General features: G+C 35.8%; 2 protein-coding genes across 2 annotated transcripts; one reads left to right on the top strand and one right to left on the bottom strand.

Annotated features, from left to right (window-relative positions):
* The first annotated feature begins 3,476 nt into the window (after positions 1-3,476).
* Positions 3,477-4,765, top strand: LOC141721339 (putative long-chain-alcohol O-fatty-acyltransferase 5). The gene has a single exon (XM_074524235.1). The coding sequence runs from the start codon at positions 3,597-3,599 to the stop codon at positions 4,638-4,640; it is 1,044 nt and encodes a 347-aa protein (XP_074380336.1). The 5' UTR covers positions 3,477-3,596; the 3' UTR covers positions 4,641-4,765.
* A 171-nt stretch (positions 4,766-4,936) lies between these two features.
* On the bottom strand, positions 4,937-19,106 carry LOC141721338 (transcription initiation factor TFIID subunit 6-like). The gene is made up of 12 exons (XM_074524233.1): positions 18,768-19,106; positions 18,596-18,682; positions 18,414-18,515; positions 18,196-18,304; positions 17,955-18,058; positions 17,718-17,855; positions 17,149-17,244; positions 16,731-16,855; positions 16,296-16,428; positions 15,873-15,998; positions 15,614-15,725; positions 4,937-5,515 (listed from the first exon to the last, which is right to left on the bottom strand). The coding sequence occupies exons 1-12, from the start codon at positions 18,927-18,929 to the stop codon at positions 5,145-5,147; spliced, it is 1,665 nt and encodes a 554-aa protein (XP_074380334.1). The 5' UTR covers positions 18,930-19,106; the 3' UTR covers positions 4,937-5,144.
* Positions 19,107-19,443: the final 337 nt, after the last annotated feature.

Below are 19,443 nucleotides of genomic sequence, written 5' to 3'. Positions count from 1 at the left end.
TGAAACAACGACAAAATCAATTTCATCACCTTTAACGTAAAGAGTAGCTTCATTTAAACTTCTCTTAAAACCGAGTTTCATCAAGTATTCATCGATTCTGCTGTTCCAACTTCGAGGGGCCTGTTTAAGGCCATACAAGGCTTTCTTAAGCAAGTACACATAATCTTCTTTTCCTTTTACAACAAATCCCTCGGGCTGCTCGACATATATCTCCTCCTCTAGAACGCCATTCAAGAATGCTGATTTAACATCAAGATGATAGATTTTCCAGCCCTTTTGTGCAGCCATAGCAAGTAACAGCCTTATGGTATCTAATCTCGCAACAGGAGCGAAAGTGTCAGAAAAATCAACTCCAAATATTTGAGCATACCCTTTAACAACGAGTCTAGCTTTATGTTTATTGATCGAGCCATCTGGATTTAACTTTGTTCGGAATACCCATTTCACTCCAATCACTTTCCGGTTAGTTGGTCTTTTCACCAAGGTCCAAGTTTCATTTTTTTTTGATCATCTTGATCTCTTCATGCATAGCATTAATCCATTCAAGATTCTTCTTAGCTTCCCAAAAACTTGCAGGTTCAAGTATTGCAACATTGCATTTTTGATAAATATCAGAAAGAGATCTCATACCTCGAACAGGAATGTCATCAACCAATTCATCTTCATTAAGCTGTAATTTTGAAACTTGGTTTGAAAACTGAACTGCTTGTTTATCCTTCCAGTCCCATTCATCATTTTCCATGAAATGAACATCTCTGCTTATCAAAATCTTCTTGGTATTTGGTTGGAAGATTCTATAAGCAGATTTAGAATGTGTGCTATAGCCAATAAATACTCCTGCCTCGGCCTTTTTATCAAGCTTGTCCCTTTTTATTTGAGGAATATACACAAAGCATAAACATCCAAATACTTTTAAATTTTCTAAAGAAGGTTTGTAACCATACCAGATTTCATATGGAGTTTTTCCGGAAACAGCTTTTGTAGGAAGCCTGTTGAGGAGGTAAACTGCAGTGTGTGTAGCTTCTGCCCAATATTCCCTTGGCAAGTTCTTTTCAAACAACAAACATCTTGACATTTCTGTTATGGTACGATTCTTTCTCTCGCTGACTCCATTTTGTTGCGGAGTATACGGAGCTGTGAGTTGATGATCGATTCCTGTCTCCTCACAGAAAAAATTAAACTGGTCCGATGTATATTCTTTTCCATTATCAGATCTTAATACTTGGATGTTTTTCCCACTTTGTTTTTCAATCCATTGCTTGAATTTCCAGAACACACCAGCCACTTCTGACTTGAATTTAAGAAAATATATCCAGCACATTCTGGTATAATCATCAATGAAAATCAGATAATACCTACTCCCATTTAGTGATAGAGTTCTGCGAGGTCCAGCAACATCAGTGTGTACCAACTGCAGCTTTTCAATGGCTCTCCAAGTTGATTGCTTGAAAGGAAGTCTAACTTGTTTTCCTTGCTGACAAGCTCTACAATTAGAAATTTCAGATGCAAGACAAGGCAAACCTTGAGCTAATTCGTTCCTTTGCAGATTTACCACAGCTTTATGATTAAAATGGCCAAGTCGTTTATGCCAAATTTCTGTATTGACTTGTGTTGCAGGAAATGCTGCCTGCTCCTCCTCTAAAGGATCAAGTGCAAAACTCTTCGCTTTCATTTTCACTTTGAAGACATCGTTATTCTTTGCATCTCTAATTACACATTGATTTGTTTCAAAAATAATTTTGAAACCTTTTTGAGTCAATTGAACAACACTTAACAAATTCTGACTGATGTTAGGCACAAATAGCACATCTTTAATATATTTTGTACCTGAAGTGCTTTCAAGTGCCACTGTGCCTTTTCCTTCGACTGCAATATATTCTCCATTTCCAATCTTCACTTTTGAAGTCACTGAAGTATCCAAATCCTTAAAAAGCTCACGATTAAACGTCATATGATTGGTACAACCACTGTCAATTAACCACTTGCCACTTGAATGACTAGTTGCAAAGCAAGATGCTACAAAAAGTTGTTCCTCTTCTTCCTCATCAGCCACATCAGCAACTTGAGCAACGTTCTTTTGCTTTATATCCACTTGTGACATTGTGTTACTCCTGCAAATTCTTTGATGGTGTCCCTTTCTCTTACAATTTTCACATTGTTGGTCAGGATTTCGCCAACATTTAAAAGGTGGATGACCCTTTCTGCCACAATGTTTACAAGGAGGGAAATCATATTTTGGTCCCTTACTTGTGTTGGAAAAATCAAAAAATGCAATTCCATTCTTGTTCTTATCATTTCTTGTCCATTGTCTTCCTTGGTTTGATTGAACACTGGCCGGTAACGCACCTTCAACAAACCCTTCAGATCTCATAAGCCTGCGTTGTTCTTGAGCCTGCAAAGCATACATCAATTCTGCCAGACTAATTTTTGACAGGTCCTTTGTATTTTCCAACGAAGAAATAGTAGCTTCAAATCTTTCTGGAAGAGTGACAAGAATTTTTTGGACTAATCTCGAATCTGAAAATTCGGTACCAAGTAATCTTACTTTGTTCGCGATACCAAGTAGTTTGTCACAATACTCTTTCACGGTCTCAGAATCTTTCATCTTCTGGAGTTCAAACTCTCTGATTAGATTTAGGATTTTCATTCCCTTCATTTTCTCATCTCCCTCGTACTCTTTTTTTAGAAAATTCCATATCTCAAAAGCCGATTTCATAGTCATAATTCTGACAAAGATCTCAGCGGAGACTGCAGAAAATAACGTTGCTCTTGCCTTCGATTTTCTGGATTTCCTATCTTTATGCAACCTGATCTGCGCCACGGTTGGATTATCTGTTAATTGAGGAACTTCGTAGTCCTCCTCCACTGCTTCCCATAAATCATTGGCTTCTAGATGAGCCTCCATTCTTGCTGCCCAAACATGGTAACCTTCACCATTGAAAACCGGTGGTGCTAATGAAGTAAATGGGGTTTCTGAATCCATGGAAGAAGAAAAAAAAAAAAAAAAAAAACTAAAATTTTCAATCACAGGTCCCTCAAGAAGAGGGCTCTGATACCATTTTGATGGAGTTTTATGTAGAAAATAAGAAACTAGTTAATGTAGGAGAGAAGAGAAACACATTTCTATGAATAGACTTCATAATTATAAATCTGCAGAACTGAACTTTTATACAATAACTATGCTAACTGCTAATCTAAAGATAAGGAACTGCCTATAACTTCCTCCTAAAATCAACCATAACTACTAGATAGTTACAATCCTACAACTGCTACTAAGTTATTTATTTAAACATTCATAATAACTAAGAAATTATAGATAATATATGAATTCCAGCATGGTTGTTGCAGCAACTTAAGTATAAATTTTCAACATGTGGAGATGAAACCAAGGCAACTGGGAAAAAGCAGAATCAAACAAAAATAAAGATAACATAGTTAACAGGACCCAACTGAAAAAACAAAGACCAGATCCACATTCCAAAACTTTTTCTACAACAGTTGATTATTTCCCAATTCAATCGGAAAGCACTAAATAACAGTAACAGGGCCTAGCATATATATAAAGATCTCAAAAGGCCCTTGTGTTGAAGTAGACAATGGAAGGTGAAATCAAGAATTTAAGCTATGTATGCTCATTAATCATAGCTTCTCTTTCTTATTGTTACTTTGTTTCATCCAAAATTTCACCTGGTAAATTAAGATTTGTATCTGTATTACCCATCTTCTGCCTTTTCACCATCTTACCTTATTATCTCTCCTCTGCTTTCAACATTGCCCTGATAACTTTCTTTACTACTTGGCTTTCAAATTTCAAGCTCCTCCTCTTTTGCTTTGGCCATGGCCCACTTTCATCCCACAATCACTCTTTCGGCTTCTTCATCTCCATAGCTTCCCTTCCCATCAGAATCAAGCGAAGTACGACGAGTAATAACACTGCGACAAAAGTACTGCCTCTGAATTTCTCTGTACAAGTACTCGGGTTTGCGATAATAGTTAAGGTATTGTGTAGTTACAGAGAAGGATTGCAGCAGAAGCTGGTTCAGTGTCTGTATTGTTGTCTTTGCTTTCTGTTGATAGATATCCTCATTGCTGTATCCAGCACACTGGTTTGGGCCCTGGTGGGAGTTGAACTCGAGCCAGCCTCGAATGAGCCGTATCTGTCAACATCTCTCCAAGACTTTTGGGGAAAAAGATGGAACCTCACTGTAACCACTACTCTACGGGAGACTGTATACCAGCCTGTCAGGAAAGCGCTTGAAAAAGTTACAGGGAAAGACTTGGCTCCGGTGCCTGCAGTGATAGCAACATTTCTAGTATCAGGATTGATGCACGAGCTGTTATTCTGCAACGTCATACGTGTGTATCCAACATGGGAGATGACGCTGTTTTTTGTGTTGCATGGAATATGTGTAGTGGCGGAGGTAGGGCTAAAGAATTGGGTGCAGGGGCGGGGATGGCAGCTCCCGTGGGTGTTGTCGACGGGACTGACAGTGGGATTTGTGGTAGGGACGAGTCTCTGGCTATTTTTCCCACCATTAATAAGGAATGGTGCAGATACAAAAGTGCTGGAGGAGATGACATTTTTTGCCAAGTTTGTGTGGAGTCACCTAACCAAGCTATTCTCGTCCATTCATAAATAAATAGCTGCCAATTTGTCCATGTGAATGTTTACAATTTGAACAGAACTATTATCTTGTTCTGTGTCCTATAGCACACATGTTGTGCCATGAATTATTTTGTATCTAGTAAAATGACCGTACTATTACATAGGGAAAAGTTTAAAGTTTAGAATTTAAAAGTAAAGGGCATCTATATATAATAATTTGAAAAACTTGGTCAGAGAAGTGTTAAGAGAGAAGTGGGACAGTAAGATAAAATAGCTGGGGACTGAGCATGCCAAATATTTTCTATCCTATTCAAAATCTTTTCACAAAAATAATCATAGAAGCATGTTGAACTCGAGCTTTTATTAACAGCTCTAGCCTCTAAGGCCTGCCAAACTGCGAAATAGAAGCCATAATAAAATAGGATGGCAAACAGAGAAGGTCAATATTTTGTAAATTTTGATCATATACACCAAAAATACTACTTTAGTTTAGTTCATTCTTTGTATCCATAAATCTGTGACTGTAATTTCCAGATCCTCAAAGAAAGATATTAGATAGTGGAGTGGGTATGAACGGAAGCATGCTTTCACCAAAATTTTCAGTTAGCAGTGGCAGAAATTGTCCAGCATCCATGACCTCCTTCAAAGCCTGTGTTGATGAACTTGGCAACTTCTTTGCTCGATCATCCTTTTTACCATTGATTCCTAATACATTCTCAGTTGGTAAATGTCTTGGCATTGACGATAAACCAACATCAGAACCCCCGAGACTTGTAGAATACCCTCCAGTTGCTCTTTGAATGTTAACCGGAAAGGAATTCGCTGTATTGATACCCATAGAACCTTCGGTTGTTACTCTCTTCAGCGGTGGTTGTTGCATCATGTTGTCCGTGCTTGCTTTACGTTTATCTTGATAAATTACAGAAGCACGAGGATAAGACATTCATATTCAGATATGCAAATGGGAGACTTGATAAAAACTATATGCTCGTAATGCCTTGACAATACATTATGATAATTATTTAACACCAACTATTGAGAATATTAATCATCAGACATTGACTTAAGGGCCCATTTGATAACCAGTGCATGAGACTAATTGACTTGAATGAGTAAAAATAAGTGCCCATTAGATAACAAGTGAACGAGGCTGATCGACTTGAACGAGTAAAAATAAGGGTCCATTTGATAACAAGTAAACGAGACTGATTGAACTGAAAGATTAAATGATTAAGAAGCAAAGAACTGTCTGCACTCCCTAATCTCTATAGCCCAGCCTGGGTAAAATATCACTTTGGTGCTTTCAGTATAAAAATTACATATTGTTATCTTGTTTTTAAATTGTTTAAAATGGTCAATTATTTAAAATTACGTCATTAGATTATCAACATATAAGTAATAATTCTTTTTGAGTTTGCTGAATATTTTATTATTTTTACTATGTGAAGTTTTGATGTTTTATAACAAAAATTATGTTCTTTTATTCATTATTGGTATTAATATTAGAAGTTCTGTAGCATTATTAAATGTTTTTGACATTTTATCAACTTATATCCCGTGTGATGCATGAGAGTTTTTAATATTCGTTTTTCTATATTTTTATTAATTATTTTTGTTATAAATAATTTACTTATATTGTTTCAAAATAATTAATCCCATTACGATAGGTTTAAAAATAAATAGTCCTTAGAAATGTGTTTTAATTATATAGTTATTAAGTGTTTTAAGTGTTACAAGTACAACTAGAATATGTTTGTAACAGAGCTAGGCCCGTTAATTTAATTAAGGTCTTAAAGAGGTAATTATATTATATTTTGGGTCCTAGTAGTGAAAGAAAGTATTGAAGCCAAAGTACTAAAAAAGAGCTACCTTACCACCGACCACCAAATTTCTAATGTTCCGGATTTAATAATATAGTATATCTAACATGTAATTGTGTAGATTTTGTTCTAGCTATAAAATTCTTCTTCTTTTTGGTTTATTTTATGAACAAATATTCATGTTACATTATATATCAATTTTAAATTATTATGTCAAATCAAAATTATTACAGAACACATTTTGAATACATAATTTGTCAAATCATGTCACGTAATAATAATTAAAGGATTAAATAGTTAAATATCACATTCACTAGCATGTGACTTAACAAGATAATCATGCGTCTTTGCAATTCATATGGCTGAGGCGGAAAAAATATTAAGAAAGCTTTTATCCAGTACTAAGACAGTATTCTGTAGGAAGTCTTTATTTTTAACATCAATAAGTGTTGCTAAAGATGTAAAACAAACCTAAAAGTAAATAAAATACTAATATTGAATAAATTTTACTTAACATTAAAAACACCAAATGCCGCAACAACACTGAAACAAGAAGCCAAACTCATTACTAATATATATCACCATCGTTAGACTTACATTCTTATGGTAGTTTCACTCGCAGACCACCATAAGAGTTGGTATCTACATCCGGAAAAAATGCAAACCCTTGACTTAATAATCACATACAAGATTGTAACACTTCCAAAACACACAACTAGACAAATAATACTTTACAGAATAAATTGAATTAAATCACATTCCCTAAGTGTCGGGGAATCTTATCCAACACACTTTCCTGGTTGTTGGATGGAGAGGAATAAAAAAAATTATCCTTTCCGCAGAAGGAAGCCTTTCCACGGAATGACTTCTGGTTCCGCGAAAAAATATACTCGAAAGCACTGTAAGTTTAAAACCCTAGACGATCACTGTTTTCCATTTTGTGTCTCTTTAAGCATTTTGGAAAGCTAAGTTGAGGATTCTCTTGCAATAATTCATCCTTCTTCAATTTTATGCATTAGGTAACCTTAATTTGTTGTTTACATACATGTATAAGTTATTTGCAAGATTTGTAGGTAGAAAAAGTTTGAAAAAAAATTGAGAAAGTAGTATATGATGATGTTAAAAGTAGTAGTGGTAAATATTTGCGTAGAGATGGGTTGATGTTGTGAATTTTGTTGATGATGATTGTTATGTTAGTGAACATTTACGAAATTTTGCATGAAAGTAGTGTTAATATGCATGAGAGTAGTGAAAAAATAAATTAGGGTGTTTATGAAGATGAAAATATTGCAATTCCTTATTTGCACCAAACTTTCTCTAATTTACAAGTTCCGCAGCAGGGCGTATGCTTTAAAAATTGGTTTTGCACATAAGGTTCAAAACACGCAAAGGCGTGTTAATGATAAATCAATAGGCGTATACTTTACAAATTGGTTTTGCAATTAAGATTCAAAACACACAAAAGTGTGTTAATGATAAATCAATATATGCTTGTACGTATGTTTGTAATTTAGCGGGAGAAAATAGTGGTAAAGAACCCATTGAGGATAATGAAATATTGATTGGTAACGTCCGTAGTATAAAAAGGAAATGACGTAGAAATAAACTTCCTAGAAACGGATGCAAAGCTAGAATTTATGTGTCTAATAGGAGAAAAATAAGTCATTGGGAGATAACCCCGTTGGATTTAAAAAACACAACCACGAGGTTGTGTCACCATCTAAGATTAGCTTGATTAGAATGGAGAGACATGTAATCTCCTCCCGAAGTAATTTAATCAAGAGCTTACATGTTTCGAGTGTCCAACCAAGACAACGAATGCAAATTTTTGGCAAAATGCACGGAGGAGCGGAGCAAGTAGGTTTTGATTCCCAACATTGAAGGAATGCGGTACATGATTTTAGGATGGACAACTTGGGTGTTAATGAAGCTCAAGCGGGATCGGATTTGTTGCATCCCTTTAAAGAAGAAAGTGGTGGAACGTTTTTATTAGAACTCTACTCTTGAAGTATCTTGTATGCGTTGATCCTCGCTCTTTCTTGACTTAAAAATTTTTTGGTGACGTGCGTTTGATACTACATAACGAATGAATAGGTATGTTATGTCGTTTGTGCCTTTCACCGGTGTCAACCATCACTACCAATCAGTTCTTTTTGGATTTGCACTGAAAACAACTTTTGAGTGAGTTTAAGGTACTTGGCTAGAGGTCGTGGAAGGCAAAGAACCCTTGACTATCATTACCGATCAAGATTAAGCCATGACAATTGAATCTCAACTACCTAACATCACACATTTGTTGTGTTCTTGGCACATTAGTAACAAATTTCCCGAAAACCTTTCAAGTTATTATTTCAACGAAGGTTTAAAGGTGATTTTAACAATTGCATATACCACTCATTGACCAAAGATGTGTTTGAGGATAGGTGAAAAGCATCGGTTTTAAACTACAACTTGGAAGAGAATACATGGCTACAAGGGTTATACATTGAAGCATTAGTTGATCGAGACTTACATACGGAACATTTTTTCCGCGAGTCAAAAACAACGAATAAATGAATGCCTTTTTCGATGCTCATGTTGGCTCTTGCATGAGATTGAAATAATTTGTTGAGGATGCAAAAAAAGCTTTGGAGAGGCAATTCATGCGTGTGAAAGAAGAAAATTACAAGACACTTCACAAAAATCGTTGCATGCAAATGAACATCGTTTTGGAGAACCATGCCGCTTCCATTTAGACTTAAGAAATGTTAAAAAATTTCAAGACCAATTAGTAGAAGCCTCTATAAAATATTTTATAGAGAGCGATAGAGATCGCTCCTTAAAAGATTTCGAAGACATATATTACAAATGTTATAGACCATTGATGCTTGTGTCCAGAAGAACCATTACAAATGTTACAAATGGTCATACATTATACAAGAAATCCTTAATGACACCTTAGACACAAGCATTAAGGGTCTATAACATTTGTAATATGTGTATTCAACATCTTCCAAGAAGCAATCTTTATCTTTCTCCACAACGTATTTAGAGACTTCAACCAATTGGAAAGAGGCAAGGTGCTAGTGCTCCAAAGCACAGTTCATTTGCATGCAACGACTTTTATGAAGTGCCTTTGTAACTTTCTTCATTCTCACGCATGAATTGCCTCTCCAAAGCTTTTTGTGCACCCTCAATAAATTCTTTCAATCTCGTGCAAAAGCTAACATAAGGATCAAAAAAAGCATTCATTCATTCGCTTCTTGATGTTTTTGACCTGCAGAAAAAGTGTTGTGTGCAAGTCTCGATCCACTTATGCTTCAAAGTATCCAATCCTAGTGGTCATGTATAGTATACAATCCTTATAGTCATGTATTCTTTTCCAAGTTATAGTTCAAAACCGATGCTTTCCACTTATCGTCAAACACATCCTCGATCAATGATTGATATATGTCATTGTTGAAATCACCTTAAAAACCTTTATTGAAATAATAACTAGAAAGGTTCTCGGGAAATTTGTTACTAATATGTCACGAACACAACATGTGTTGTTAGGTAGTTGAGTTTCAATTGCTCCGGCCATGGCTTGATCTTGATCGATAATGATAGCCAAGGGTTTTTTGCCTTCAACAACCTCTATCCAACTATCTAAAACTCACTCAAAAGTTGTCTTCAATTCATCCCGCAAGAGTGTAAATCCAAAACGAACCGATTGGTCGTGATGATTGACACCGATAAAAGACACAAACGGCATAGCATACCTATACGTTCGATATGTAGTATCAAACGCTACTACAACACCAAAAAATTTTGTAAGCCAACAAAGAGCGAGGATCAACGCATACGCATACAAGACACTTCAATCTTTTTTTTATCGTAGGGAACCCGCAGCCGCTACCCTTCGGGTGGGTGCGCACTGGGTAAACCCCACGGGCTCACGCAATAGCCTGCAAACCACGTGAACCAGGGTAAACCGCATTTAAGCGACAGGCTCTGGCTCAGGAGACATAATCATAAATTCTCCTCCTGTGGGATTCGAACATGTGACCAAGAGGATAGATATCCCCTCTTCAATCTTTATTCATCATCAAGTATAGTTTTAACGAAAAAATTTCCACCACTTTCTTTTGCGTGATGTAACAAATCCAATCCCACTAGAGCATCATTAACACCCACGTTGTTCTTCCTAAATTCACGTACCACATTCCTTAAATATTTTTTGGAATCAAAATCTAATTGCTCCGCTCCTCCGTGTATTTTGCCAAAAATATTCATTTATTGTCTTGGCTGGACACCCGAAACATGTAAGCTCTTGATTAAATCCCTTTGGGCAGCGCTCACATGTCTCTCCATTCTAATCAAGCTCATCTTAGATGGTGACACAAGCTCGTGATTATGTTTTAATTCCAATTAAGTTATCTCCCAATGACTTGTTTTTCTCCTATTAGCCAAATAAATTTTAACTTTGCATATCTCTACGCCGTTTCTTCTTTATACTACCAACGCTATCAATCAATATTTCATCAGACTCAACGGGTTCTTTACCACGATTTTCTCACACTAAATTACAAACATACATACGGGAATATTTAATTACAAACATACATACGGGAATATTTAACACGCCTTTGTGTGTTTTGAACCTTAATTGTAAAATTATTTTTTAGAGCATACGCCCTAAATAAATTCTCACCAGCTTGCAAATTAGGGAAAGTTTGGTGCAAGTAAGGAACTACAATATTTTCATCTTCATAAATACTCTCATCCATTTCATCACTATCCTCATGCACATTAGCACTACTTTCATGCAAATTGTCATCAAAATGTTCACTAACTAAACAATTATCATTACCATCAACAAGATTCATAAGATCAACCCTAACCCTATCTCTAGGCAAGCATTTACCACTACTATTTTAACATCATCATTTACTACACAATGAACATGAACATTCTCAAATTTTTTAAACTTTTTCTACCTACAAATCTTGCAAAAAACTTATCCATGTGTAAACAACAAATATACAACAAATTAAGTTTACCCTGAACAAAAATTGAAGAAGGATGAATTATTGCAACGGAATCCCTAAATTAGCTCTCCAAAATTATTCAAGAGGCACAAAATGCAAACGATGATCGTCGAGGGTTTTAAACACTGAAAGTACAGTGCTTCCGCGTATATTTTCCATGAAACCAGAAGTCGTTCCATGGGAAATATCCGAGAAGTCGTTCCACGGGAAATCCACGGAAAGGCTTCCTTCCGCGGAAAATATACGTTGAAAGGTTTTTTTAAAAATCCTGGCCATTGGAGGCCATTAATTAGAATCCAATGGCCAGGAAAATGTATGTTGGATAAGGTTCCCTGACACACGATTGTCGCGGAACAGGCCCAATTGAATTTAGTTTTATTTAGTGTCAAGTTAGAGCAAGTGCAGCGGGAGCCCGAGTGTGTGATGTGGCAGAGAGAGAGAGTGAGTTAGGCCAGGCACATGCATTGGAGTGGAAACAAGAAAGTTGGTCAGGCCCGGCTACTTGGGCTTGGCCAACTCTTGCAAGTTGATTACTTTTTTATTTTTTATTATATTTTATCTTTCTTCTATCACAAACTTAACAATGTTTCCTGTGAATATGTAAGTGTACAGAACGTTAATATTAACGTTATAATTCTGAAAAAGTAGTGAGTCGTTGTAAATTTCATTAACGGATATAATTTTGGCACTATAAATATGTAAATTTCATGTTTATTTTTTTTCCACTTCTTATCTATATCAAAAAAATTCTAAGCTCAAAAAATGAATCCCCATCAAAATTCACCTTCAAATCCCCGAAATACAAACCCAAATTCTCAATCCACGAATACCCAATTTCCGTATCCATTTCCGAATTCTTATTTTCCGTTTGCCCAAAATACAAATATCGATAATTCTCAATTTTCTAGTCCACAAAATTCGTACTATAATCCTCAAACGCCAAATTCTCAATTTCCATTTCCTAATCCTTTTTTTCCCTGTACTCAAAATTCACAATTTGCGTATGGTTCAAATTTTCAAACCATACTTCCACATTTTGGAAACCAACAAACACCTACAGCTAACCAAAATTCTCCGCACTCACAAACTTCTTTTATTGATGCTACAAATGTTATTGATTTAAACGATGATGTCAATGAATTCGACGACACGCGAAGAGATATAACTCAGTGGAGTTGGAGTGAAGATCAATTATTAATTAGCGCATGGTTGAATGTGTCAACTGATCCGGTGATCGGGGCAGATCAAAAAGGAGAAGCATTTTGGGATCGAATTCAAAATTATTGTGAAGAGAGTAATCCCGGGCTTATCAAAAGAGGGGTTGTAGCTATAAAAAAAAGATGGCAACGAATAAATGAAGGAGCTCAACGATTTGGAGCATGTTGTGATCAAGCTGCCCGTAAAATGGGAAGTGGTACAAATCTTGACAACATAATTTCGGCAGCACATGACTTCCATAAATCTAAGTACAAGAAGAAGTCCAATTTTGAACTGCATTATAATGAGCTAAAGAGACAACCTAAGTGGAGAACTTCTTCAACAAATAGTGGAAGTGCAAAGAGAACTAAATTAAGTGATTCTGGAAATTATTCATCATCGATGAATGAAACACCGACGGATGAGAATGCTGTTGAATCTCCGGTTCGTCCAAAAGGTACAAAAGCAGCTAAGAGGAAGGGAAAAGGAAAGGCAAAATCAAGTGTTGTTGAAGAGTATGAAAGTATAAAAGTGGATTCATGCAGGAGATTAGATTTAATGGCGCATTATAATGATCTAAAGCAAAAGGAGGTAGAAACGAAACAGAAGGAGATAGATATGCAGCTTCTTATGCTTGATACTAGTATAATGAATGAGGCTCAACGAGAGATTCATGCCAAAATGATTGAGGAAGTCAAATCGAGACGAATGTAGCTGTTGGAAGTGTTTGGTTGTTTTTTTTTAATTTGGAAGCTAGTGTTTGTTTGTTTCTATTTGGAAGTAGCCGTTGGAAATTTGTATTTGGAACTAGCCGTTGCCCTGTATTCATTTTATCTTCTATATAACTCATTTTCCTTCTTCAAAATACAATGAAATCAAAATATATACAATGGATGAGAACTCAAATGTGTCTGAAGAATTTGTTGAAGAGTTTTTCTTTCATAATTCATTGGAGGATCGTAGACTTGAACTATTCAACCAAATATATGGAGAAGGTTCATCAACCACGAAGCGACGGGTGATATGCAGAGATCGTGAAGCAGGTCATGAACGTTTAGAGAGAGATTATTTTGCTCAAAATCCAGTATACCCTTTGGAGACATTCCGAAGAAGATTTCGAATGGGAAGACACGTGTTCCTTCGAATTGTGGATGCTCTTTCAAATTTTGATCCATATTTTCAGCAGAGGAGTGATGCATTGGGAAGAAAGGGCCTATCAACTTTACAAAAATGCACGGCGGCCATTCGTATGCTAGCATATGGAATTGGAGCAGATGCAGTTGATGACTATGTGCGTATCGGTACGTCCACTACAATTGAATGTTTGAAAAAATTTGTTAGTAATGTTATTTTAATTTTTGAGGCTGAATATTTGCGAAAACCAAACTCAAATGATGTACAACGTCTCCTTAAAATGGGAGAGGCGCGTGGTTTTCCCGGTATGATGGGTAGTATTGATTGCATGCACTGGCAATGGAAAAATTGTCCTAAGGCATGGAAAGGGATGTTCATGAGTGGTCATAAAGGAGTTCCAACAATATTACTTGAAGCTGTTGCCTCATCAGACCTATGGATATGGCATGCATTTTTCGGTGTTGCTGGTTCTAATAACGACATAAATGTGTTAGATCGGTCACCGATTTTTGATGATGTACTAGAAGGTCGTGCTCCTGAGGTAAATTACAATTTGAATGGTAACAATTATAAAATGGGGTACTATCTAGCAGATGGAATCTATCCAGAATGGCCTACATTCGTGAAAACAATTCCACGTCCACAAGGTGAGAAGAGAAAATTGTTCTCCAAATATCAAGAAAGCCAACGAAAAGATGTAGAAAGAGCATTCGGCGTGTTGCAGTCTCGATTTGCAATTGTACGCGGTCCAGCAAGATTCTGGGATAGAGCAGATCTCGCTAAAATAATGAGAGCATGTATTATACTACATAATATGATTGTTGAAGATGAACGAGACACATATGCCACTCCCTTCGGTCATTTACCATCTTACGATGATGCAACAAATGGCTTACCACCTCCAAATTTAGGCGAAGAAAATTTAGCTTCTTATGAAACGTATATTGAGAGAAATATCCAACTTCGCGACAGACAGAAACATCGTCAACTACAATCCGACCTGGTTGAGCATATCTCAAGCATTCATAACAGTGGCTAATTTATTTAAATGTAATGTTTTAAATTAAATTGATCTTGTAATGCTTTGATTTTAAATTATGTTTTGTAATGTTTTAAATTCAATTGTTCTTGTAATGTTTTTTCTTTTAAAATATGTAATGCATTTTAATTATAAATCATGTTTTATTATTAATTTCGTTTATATTAAAAATTTTAAGTTCTTAATTATTTAAATAATTTTAATAAAAATAAAGAGACGAATATTTATCATATCACTAATTAAATATAATATTTAATTTGCTTAGTAAACAAAAGGAAATGTAGCGTACAATAAAATGTAATTATAATGTATGAATATGGCTCTTTTTTTAGTTTTTTTTTTTAAAAAAGAAAGTGTAAATATGGCCTACAGAAAATTAAGAGTTGGGCTTTGCATTGGAGTAACTTGGCCAGCTTCTTTGTTGAACCCGCTGCTGCTTACGTGGCACACAAATGTCAGAATTTGGCAGTGGACTTGGGTTTGTGCACTGCACATGCTCTTATGTCTACAAGTATATATGGGTCTTAGGCTCTAAGCAATGTAACATTTAAAATAATGGATTTCAATTTTCAACTAACCAAACTTGCAAAAGGAAAATATCTGGCTGAATATTTAGCTTATGTGGTGTCCATTGATCAAAATCCTCATCATTAGACCAAAATTACCTATACATAAAAGGTAAGTCTATATAACACTGCATATAATGAAGTATTATCATCAACTGTCCGCCACACAAATAAGAAACGACCAGACTACTCGTAAGTCATATCTCTTTATAAACAAAAAGAAACAACGCAAGATAACTCACTTGCCATGGTAGTCATAATTTTCGCGTTAACCTTCCACGGGGTACAAGTTGGTGGAGACAAAGGGGAGGGTATTAGCTTTAGCTTCTTGTATACACATTGACCAACTGCATGCTAAAAGGTGCATTGTTCTTAGTTACACTAAATAGTATATGTGAATGAAGGAATAAGTACAAGGTGCAAGGCTGCCATTTTTTTCAACTCAAAGAAACTAAAATACAAAAACTGAACTTCTTGCCGCTTTATAAAAAAGAAACTCACCAGTAGGGCACCATATACACGCCAAGCTTCATATCTCTTTGTCTCATTCTTCTGCTTCTCAACTTGCATTTCTGGCTCTATAAGTTGCAAGTATGGTTCAAGGTTTGGGAGAACAATGAAACCAACCTGAAAAAAGATCTACTATGTAAACAAACTGGCATTATAAGAATGGAAGAAAAGAAAATAGTTCACAAATATGATTTTTGTTTCAAATGATGCTGGATTTGTAAAAGGAGTGAAAGAGTTGTATGAATCTTTGAAACTGAAACATTTCACCAATGTTACGCATGTTGAGGAATCTTAGATATTATACTTCCAATTATTCAAGCAAAGTAAACCCTCATTATCACCGAGGAAAGGAAAGAAAAAAGAAACCAGTTTGTCAATTAAAGGCGAGAAAAGGCTTAATCATGAAAGGCATACCACGCTGGGGCCAATGGAAGCTAGAGCGCAAATTGCTCCATATTGTTGTGCCATGGTCTTTGATGGGTCCAAGAAATTGTGCAGGAGAGTCTTGGTCACACGTGGCTGCAGGGTATGGTAAGCATGCCCATACCTGCAATTTCTCAACAAAAAATATTCATGTGAAGTCCAGAAATCACTTAGAAACTTAAAGATTCAGTATGTTCTAACATCATCCATAACCATGATCATCTATGCATGCCTAAACCAAAATTTGCAGAATGTAGAAATACTTAAATACAAGATACATTTGTAATGATTAGATCAATTATCTTGCATTGCCTACGTAGTAGGAAAGAAGGTACGATATTTGATTATGCAATAGTCATGTTTGCTTGAACAATGACAGAGCTTTCTTGTACTTTTCCATCCATCCGATATAAAGACAATCCTCACCTTCTGCATATAGAAGAAACCAATAGTGCTGCATAGTTTCTAAGCTCCCAATGATTGTCAGACAATTTATGGCTCAATGTTTTTCCAATAAGGCAGGTCATAATAGATGGCATCAATTGGTGTAGCTGTAGAATAGATCATTGGATACACATAAGGATTTTACATTGCAATGAAACTAGTCTTTTAATATAAAAAATTAATGAATTCTCTAATATATAGTTTGCAGTGTACTAATTTATAGGGGTACCCCAACTAATCGACCAACGGGCTAACAGGGTCAGAAAAGCTCTTGAGGTTGAACCTAGTGGGCACCTTATAAACTATCTTCTGAACACCAGTTTAAACAAATGATACCTTCTATCACCAAAAAACATACTTTATTTCAGCATATTAAGGAAATAAATTTCGCTGGACTTACATATGGCTCAATGTGGAGGTGTGGATTTTGGAGAAGACTCCGAACAAGTCGCATTAAAGCGAATAAGAGATGGAAACTTTTTGAATTGCGCATGACCTGGCATTATGTTACAAATACAAAAGGCCGCAATGAGTACCATCATATAAATCTATTCCACAATATATAATCAGCTTTTAAATTTTTGAAGTCCATTTAATCACATTTATGAGATCAAGATTAAACTGATCCATATAAAAATTCCAAGAAAGGATTTGCAACTAGTAATACTTTATATTTATTATATATAACAATATTTCATACTCGGTAATGAAGATAAACTTGTATCACATATTTAAGCCCGGAAATTATTTTAGAATTGAGTGAGTATCTATATTCCACAGTATCATATAACTGTAAACAACTAAATGCCAGACTAGTTTGGTAAAAATAAACATAAGCTAACTTTTGTGAGCGTGTAATAATACAAGTACCTTTACATTACTATTTGGCATGGAGGTTGGTGTGTTTCAATGCAGACATATTTAAAAAAAGTGCAGATAACATCAACCACAATTGATATTTATGATTACCTCGTCGCCAATGAAATATGTAAAATAAGGAACTAATGGGTGGAGGCCTGAATCAGTTGCCAAGCTCAACAGTGCTTCTTTAAAGAGTATAGAGTCAGATCGACCCACCGTAAGTTCCGTAATTTTTTCAAAGTAAAGCTGCACAACAATCCCCGAAAAGCATTTGCAGTCGTAATGAATCAAAAGAGGAATACAGGACATAGTGAGCACACAATGAACATGGATATATGATGGTACCTGAAGCTCACGAGAGAGTACATGCTTCACTGGATATTTGACGTCAGCTGGTATTTCATCGTCTTTGTAATCCGCTTTCTTGTTATCAGATGGGGACGCCAGTGCTTCGTACAGTAGAGAAAAGATAAACATGTGAAAAAAGAATATTACCACAAAAGCAACAATGATATATAAACATATCGATATGAAAGATAAACATCAGGGAGTAATTATGATGCCATAAGTAGAGGTAAGATACTACCTTCAAATAAAGTAGTTTCAGGAGTAGCAGGTTGTACACCTTCAACAGCAAGCCAATTAGAAACAACAGAAGTATCTTGAGGTGTTTTAGATATAGGTGCTTTCATAACCTTAAAACCGATTCAAGGAAATAGAGCAATTAGACCAAACACGTGATAAAAAACAGTCTTAAACTAAACTAAACTAAACTAAAGATGCAAAAATATGATAATGCGTTACATTTTTAAAATCGACTTGTTTGTCATCAATGTAGAAGAGATCCTTATGTGCGGCAGCTTTCTTGAACTTGTACGTGTCTCCCGATCCAAACCCGTAAATTGGCTAATATAAAAAAAGAAAAAAAGAACTTACTATTAAAATTGAGTTAAACTGAGGGGGATAGAATAGATTAGTGCTAGTACCTCTAGGTTTCTAAGATGGAGAGCAAAATCGACATCTTCGGAAGTCAAAATAGTGCGTTTGGAATGGTGCATACATTTAATAGCTTCCTGAAGCCCAAGCAATACATTACAGTATTATACAAACATACATATAATGAGAGAGGTAATAGGGAGGGTGAATTGGGGGAATTACCTGCATAATCTCGCGGAGACGATATTCGACATCAGCAGCGAGAGAGGGGAAGATATCAGGAGATAAATTATTGTTACCGATTTTCTGAGCAATTACTTGTATTGATTCCTTCCCCACCACCAGTATGTTACTGGTACTGTTATTAACATTGCTGCTGCTCATCTCTTAGCTTTACTACAATTCACTCTTCTCTCTCACTCTCTCTCTCTCCCTATATCTCTCTCTCCCTCCCTCTCTCCGACAAACCCCTTTAATCTGTGTGTGTTAGGGCTACAGTTGATTTGCTTCTCAGCTCGAATTTCCGGCAAAGAAAGGTCAGTGTTCGAAAAAGAATATAATAACGAACTACATAAAGCAAGATTTATTTTTTTAATTATTTCGGACGAAAATTTTAAAAACTATTTCTAATATTTAACTGAACTTTGAAAAGATAATTTAGAAAATCAATTCCTTAAAATAAATGAATCAAGGGTCCTGTTCCCTGTTCCCTGACAATCATGTGTCAGGAACACTTAACTAACACACTATCTCCTGGCCGTTGGATCGTGAATCCAACCGCCAGGAATAAAAAAAAAATAAAAATTGATCGGTCCGTGCTTTTTTCCGCGGAATGCTACCATTTCCGCGCTTTTTTTCCGCGGAACATATTTCCCTTCCGCGGATAATATTAGCGGAA

The sequence above is a fragment of the Apium graveolens genome, chromosome 4, assembly GCF_009905375.1.
Source record: "Apium graveolens cultivar Ventura chromosome 4, ASM990537v1, whole genome shotgun sequence".
In the NCBI taxonomy this organism is placed as follows: Eukaryota; Viridiplantae; Streptophyta; class Magnoliopsida; order Apiales; family Apiaceae; genus Apium; species Apium graveolens.
Note: the sequence above shows the minus strand (reverse complement) of the source record. Positions and strands in the feature narration are given on the sequence as shown.